This window comes from Sinocyclocheilus anshuiensis, unplaced genomic scaffold (genome assembly GCF_001515605.1).
Source record: "Sinocyclocheilus anshuiensis isolate Anshui unplaced genomic scaffold, SAMN03320099.WGS_v1.1 scaffold787, whole genome shotgun sequence".
Lineage (NCBI taxonomy): Eukaryota > Metazoa > Chordata > Actinopteri > Cypriniformes > Cyprinidae > Sinocyclocheilus > Sinocyclocheilus anshuiensis.
In genome coordinates this window covers 169,648-175,484 of record NW_015548230.1, presented here as the reverse complement: position 1 = coordinate 175,484, position 5,837 = coordinate 169,648, and the positions used below count along the sequence as shown (strand labels likewise).

General features: G+C 36.6%; 2 protein-coding genes across 4 annotated transcripts in view; both read right to left on the bottom strand.

Annotated features, from left to right (window-relative positions):
* LOC107654575 (protein FAM195B-like) overlaps positions 1-2,417 on the bottom strand; it is a 6,356-nt gene extending 3,939 nt beyond the window's left edge. The window contains exons 1-2 of one of the 2 annotated variants that reach the window (XM_016441710.1): positions 2,319-2,417; positions 1,755-1,835 (exon numbers count right to left, since the gene is read on the bottom strand). In XM_016441710.1, the coding sequence (XP_016297196.1) occupies positions 1,755-1,762 (8 nt within the window). In that variant the 5' untranslated portion in view covers positions 1,763-1,835; positions 2,319-2,417. The remainder of the gene's footprint in view (positions 1-1,754; positions 1,836-2,318) is intronic. The other variant, XM_016441711.1, reaches the window with a different exon arrangement.
* Positions 2,418-4,583: 2,166 nt separating this feature from the next.
* Positions 4,584-5,837, bottom strand: part of LOC107654574 (protein phosphatase 1 regulatory subunit 27-like) — a 13,427-nt gene continuing 12,173 nt past the window's right edge. For both annotated transcript variants that reach the window (XM_016441708.1, XM_016441709.1), the window contains one exon: positions 4,584-5,089. In XM_016441708.1, coding sequence (XP_016297194.1) covers positions 4,969-5,089 — 121 coding nt within the window. In that variant the 3' untranslated portion in view covers positions 4,584-4,968. The remainder of the gene's footprint in view (positions 5,090-5,837) is intronic.

Below are 5,837 nucleotides of genomic sequence, written 5' to 3'. Positions count from 1 at the left end.
CTCGTGTGTGCGCTTGTGTGTGTGTGTGTGTGTGTGTGTGTGTGTGTGTGTGTGTGTGTGTGTAGCGGAAGCTGCTGGATCTGAAGTTATGTGAGGAAGAGTCGGATATGGATGAGAAATGCACCATTTGCCTCTCCATGCTGGAGGATGGAGAAGATGTCAGGTAGTATATAATAAAGACCGATGAAACTATTCACTGTCGTTCAAAAGTATGGGTCAGTAAGATTATATTTTAATGTTTTTGGAAAAAAATCTCTTCTGCTCACCAAGGCTGCATTTATTTGATCAAAAATACAGTAAAATCAGCAATATTGTGAAATATTATTTCCATTCAAAAGAACTGATTTATATTGTAATATATTTCGAAATGAATTTATTTCTGTGATGCAAAGCTGAATTTCCAGCATCATTACGCCAGTCTTTAGTGTCACGTGATCCTTCAGAAATCATTCTAATATGCTGATGTGATGATCAAGAAACATTTCTGATTATTATCATTGTTGTGCGAACAGTGGCGCTGCTTCATATTTTTGTGGAAACCATGACCACTCAAAAGTTTGAGGTAAGATTTTTTATTTTTTTTTTACTTTTATTTTGAATTAGTTTAATTTACAAGATTCACAATAAATATAGAACAATTTTAACAGAAAAGGATAAAAGAAATCATATATATTAACATATACATATCAAACAATTACACATCCATATTAACACATATACACAAATATAAATAAATACACTTGTATATGCATATATACACACATATATTTGTACATACATCCACATACATATGTACCATCCCCCCAGTTAAAGAGAAGAGAAAAAACAAAAGAGAAGGAAAAAAAAACAAGAACAACAAGGCCAGTTAGGTGAGTTTAACTATGCTATAGCGTTTTTTTGAGGTAAGATTTTTAATACTTTTATTCAGCAAGACTGTATGAAATTGATCAAAAGTAACAACAACAACATTTATAATGTTACAAAAGATTTCTATGTCAGATAATTCAGTTCTTTTGAATTTTCAATTCAACAAAAAAATCCTTGAAATAAAAAAAAGGAATCTCGGTTTCCACAGAAATATGAAGCAGCACAACTGTTTTCAACATTGATAATAATACATGTTTCTTAAGCAGCAAATCAGTATATTAGCATGATTTCTGAAGATCATGTGACACTGAAGACTGGAGGAATGATGCTGAAAATGTGGAATAAACTGCATTTTAAAATATATTAAATTAGAAAACAGTGATTTGAAATTGTAATAATATTCCACAATATTACGGTCTTTTTTTCTGTATTTTTGATCAAATAAATGCAGCCTTGGTGAGCAGGAGAGACTTCTTTAGAAAACATTAAAGCAATTTAATGAGTCCAAACTTTTGAACAATAGTGTAATGCCAAGGTAATAGAAAAACGGTCTTGTAAAATTAAGTAAATAAAATATAAAAAACTCTGCTAATTTTACTATTTTAATTACTGTAAAAACACGCACCATCACAATCTGTGAGGAGGATCCATTGTTTATCACTCAAGTCTTTGGAGTGTTACAAGCTCTTGGTGCATAAAGAAGATCCGTAAAGTGAACATTAAAGCATGTCAACATATTCTGTTACACCAAATACACAAAATAATGATCTTTAAAATAGCATCAAATGACCCCTTTAACAGTGGTTCTATCTTATAATGCATTCACTGTTTAAGTCTCTGTTTGTGAAGTGTCATCTCATCAATAACTACAACACACATGACTTTACCTTGTCATCCTGTTATAGTCTCTTGCCTCACAATCTCAGTATGAGGCTCAACAGGAATGTTTGCCTGTTCTTCAGTGTTTTCTGGGGGGAGAAGATTTAAGGAATTCAGACAAAAGGCACCAATTGCTATACAATTGCATTGGAACAAAAGACAGACACAGCAAAACTGGAGACTAAATCAACGGTACACAGTTTATTAGGCGACATGTCCGAATCAATCTGAGATCAGTGCAGCAAGACCATCAATGATTTAAACATATATGTATTGTATTTATCAGTGCATAAGGCTGGCCATTAGAGACATTAGACGCGCTACACAGACACAAGCTACTATATTTCTGTCACAAGCGAGAGGACAGGATTTGTTTTAAGGATGGTAATTCAGCAACTCGGCGTTTGTTATTGTTTATGAGTTGCTAGCAGCTAGTCTGTTAGCATTGTGTTCATAGTTGGAAACTGATGCGGACTTCTCCTGCAATCTGAGCATAAACACAGCGAACACATCCCGAAACATTCAGACTAACGCTCACGTGATGGGAAACACGTAAATGAACCGTTTCAAACCTGTCTGTTTGTTTCTCTTTCCTCAGCTGTCTCTGTATTCAGGCCTGACTCGGCCGAAACGTTGCTAATGCCAACGAATTTTTTCCGGTTCAGCCGAACAAGCTGAGAGAAAAGCGCATGCGCAAACAGAGTTATTATTATTATTATTATTATAATACAGTCATGTACAAACATCATGGCAATAATCGGTACATCTTTGCATGATTAGAAAACCATATTCTTTTAGATTAAAACGATTTGTCGCATTTTTCTTTTTTATCACCTTGAGGGATTTTGTATAAGAAATAAATTCATTATGAAATGCACAAAACGTTGGTTTCGCCTTCAAGTACTTAGATTTGTTTGTATAAAACGAACTGGGGTCATGCGTATTTAGCCGAGTGTGGCTCAATTTGTTTTCATAAACGAATTGCGAATGATTTTTCATTTTTGAAGTATCAACTTGAACTTCAATATGAATTTAGTCTCCTGTTTGTTGAGGAAGAAAACTTGTTATATCTAGTCAGTCATGATAAATCTTACCACTAAAAGTGCTAGGGGTTTTGCTCACTTCAACCAGCCAGCCTGGGCTGCGTTCAACCCCGACAAAACGTTGCAAAACGTTTTTTTTTTTTAAACTGAAACGGTGGTGCGTTGAACACCCTGTTCTATTGACGCAAGAGTTGCAACTATGGCAGCTGAGAAGGCCATTCTTTGTGTTCTTTTTGAAGAATTTTCGGAGCCTGATGAAATCGGTATAAATTAGGGCTGCACGATAAATCGCATGCGATATTTAATGCGCATCTTGTCAGAAAGCCGGTTCTGTAATCAGCGGTAAATCTCCATCACCTGCGGGCTTTCACATTGAGCAGCATTAACTACACAATGTTACAGTCACTGCCCTTGCCCTCCAGAATAAAAGAACATCCCAATCAAATGAAGGGATTTGTGGAAACTGTGGTTCCTAATTATTGTGATCCAACATTTGCCTCGCATTTCAGGATGAAAAGACAAAACATTTCTTCTAATATCTTCAATTGTTGCGTATACCGAGCTGCAGCGGACACATTTGTAAACGACTTTACTTGGACCCATTGTGCGAGTTGTCTCTTTAATACCGTGTGGTTTATATACATGTTGCTGCTGATTGGGCTGACATTTTTGACACACCCACCAAACAAGAGAAAACGTATCTCAAACCCCGTTGCACACCGTTTCTAGGAAACATGTCGTTCAACCGTAGCAAAACGTTGCAGCTTGAATGTGCCCCTGATGATGCACTATTATGCAAAACAATTGACAGAGAATGTTTCTGATTGGCTGTAAAAACGCAGGCCACTCCCCCTCGGACTGTCACGTGTGATTTACGTAAGGAAAAATATTCCTAGTAAAAATATTTTTGTGACATATTATCAGGATGTTTTAGTAAATAAACGTTGATAAATACTGACGTTTATTACTGTGTCTTATTTTATGGGTGCATAACGCAAATTATTAAATATCGTTCCTCCTCGATCGTGTTTAGCTAGTGAAAAACAACGTTTTTTTTTTCTTTAAACTTTAATACAGATTTTCACTGGTTTGATTTCTGAATTCTACTTGGCAACAGTGAATGTTGCTGAAATGATGGCTCTGGCTTAAAATCATAACCTTTTAAGGTCAAAATAAAACAATAAATTAAGTCATCCTTTCATATGTTATGCAGTATTAGGAACTTTTTTATAATGTTCAAAAGGTTTGATGCAAATCACAACTCAATGTTTATATAAAAGCAGCTTTATTTATGAAAACCTTGTAAAAAGAAAAAAGGTAAGACTTTGACAAGAGACATTCAAAATGTCAGTAGTGCCCTCACTTTTAACAGAAATGCACAAAGCCTCAGTATTTCTTCATATGCGAGTCTGACAGCAGGTTCTGGTTCTGTGCTCTCCTGCTGCCCAGCAGACAGACGGCACCATGCTTCATTCTGGTGTGTGCAGTTCTCAGCAAACATCTCTTTGCATCAACAGGTTTGTATCCCTTGTCACATAAAAAAATCAAGAGCATGTCAAAGAGACCCCTGGTCCAAAGTATGTTTAACACAGCAGTGAAAAAGAACAATTGCAGATGGCATGCAGAGAAGATCTGTCTGTAAACATTGAGAGATGCCGGTTTGTGCGAACATATGGTGCTACCGTGATAAAGAAAGCAACGGTTAGCAAGACGCATGTTCTGACACATGCATGTTTTACATAAACATTCCTGGTCGTACTGTGTATGTTATTCCATTTGTCTTCTTTTTTTTTAATCAAAGTTTAATAACTTGCTCCACCTCGTCTGACATTAGAAAACCTTCAAAAATCGGACTGCATTGCGCTTTATACACCCACTTTTCCTAATCCACTCTTTTCCCAATGGATAAAAGTCCCACTCTTCATTTCTTCTCATTCAATATCATGTTTCACTCAGAAATACTTAAGGTTAAGCCACTTCACGTTGACTTTAAAAGCAAACAGATATGCGGGGTTTGGTGTTCCTCTGTACTGTATAATAATGTTGTGTCTAGCTAAAAGCCAAAAAAACAAACAAAATATTCAGAATATTCAGGAGAACCACACAAAATACGAAGCTCAGGAGAGTGATGTTTTTTGAAAACTAGCTTTAACTAGCAAGTTCTTCTGCGGGTCAGTACTTAGACACAGCCTGTCTCGAAGAGCTTGAGCAGTTCTTTGCAGTCTGGGTCGATGAGGTCTGCTGGTTTCTCTCCGTTTTCATTCTCTGCTTCCACACTGGCACCCAGAGAGAGAATGTACCTGAAGGAAGAATTACATTTTACATTTTAATACAACTAATTTAGCAAACATTAACAATCTGATAATGTGCAATCTGATGAAGAAAGAAGTACACTTTAGCATACTTGAAATAATAGAAATAATATACTTAAGTGCAACTGAACTAATGTTTTTGGACACTTAATTGACGTTAACTGCAATTAAATGAAAATGTTTTATTGTTTAATTTGATATTTTAGCTGAAATTTAAAGTGATTATTTGGCCCTCTTATAAGCAGGACTTAAAGGCACAATATGTAATTTTTCGCCACTAGAGGGCGCGTATTCAAAATAAACAAAGAGGCAAAGGCATAGTTTGCTGACGGCGTGACTGAGTGTGGAATCATGGGAGTTGTGGTCTTCATCCCCACAGCCGACGCAATCCGACGGGACTCGGGCAGAAATCATGTTCATGGATGAGCTAATGATTTATTAACGTAGTAGTATGAAGCAGGGTGAGACTGAAAGCCGTCGAAGCGAAACGAGGCCACTGAACAAGCGCGACACACGGCTCGAAAGCAGCGGAGCTTTTATTATGCCACAGTCGACCGCTTCCGCTCCTTCCGGTCGTGTGTATGTGGGGTAAAGCAGCGCTGTTTTATCATACTAGATACATCTGAAAGTTCTGTTATAATGCTACTCTGTGCGGTCGTCACCGGTCTAATAAAATGCATAACATATTAAAGCGTCTTTGGTGTTATGTTTTCTACAAAACAAAACCGGAAATCGA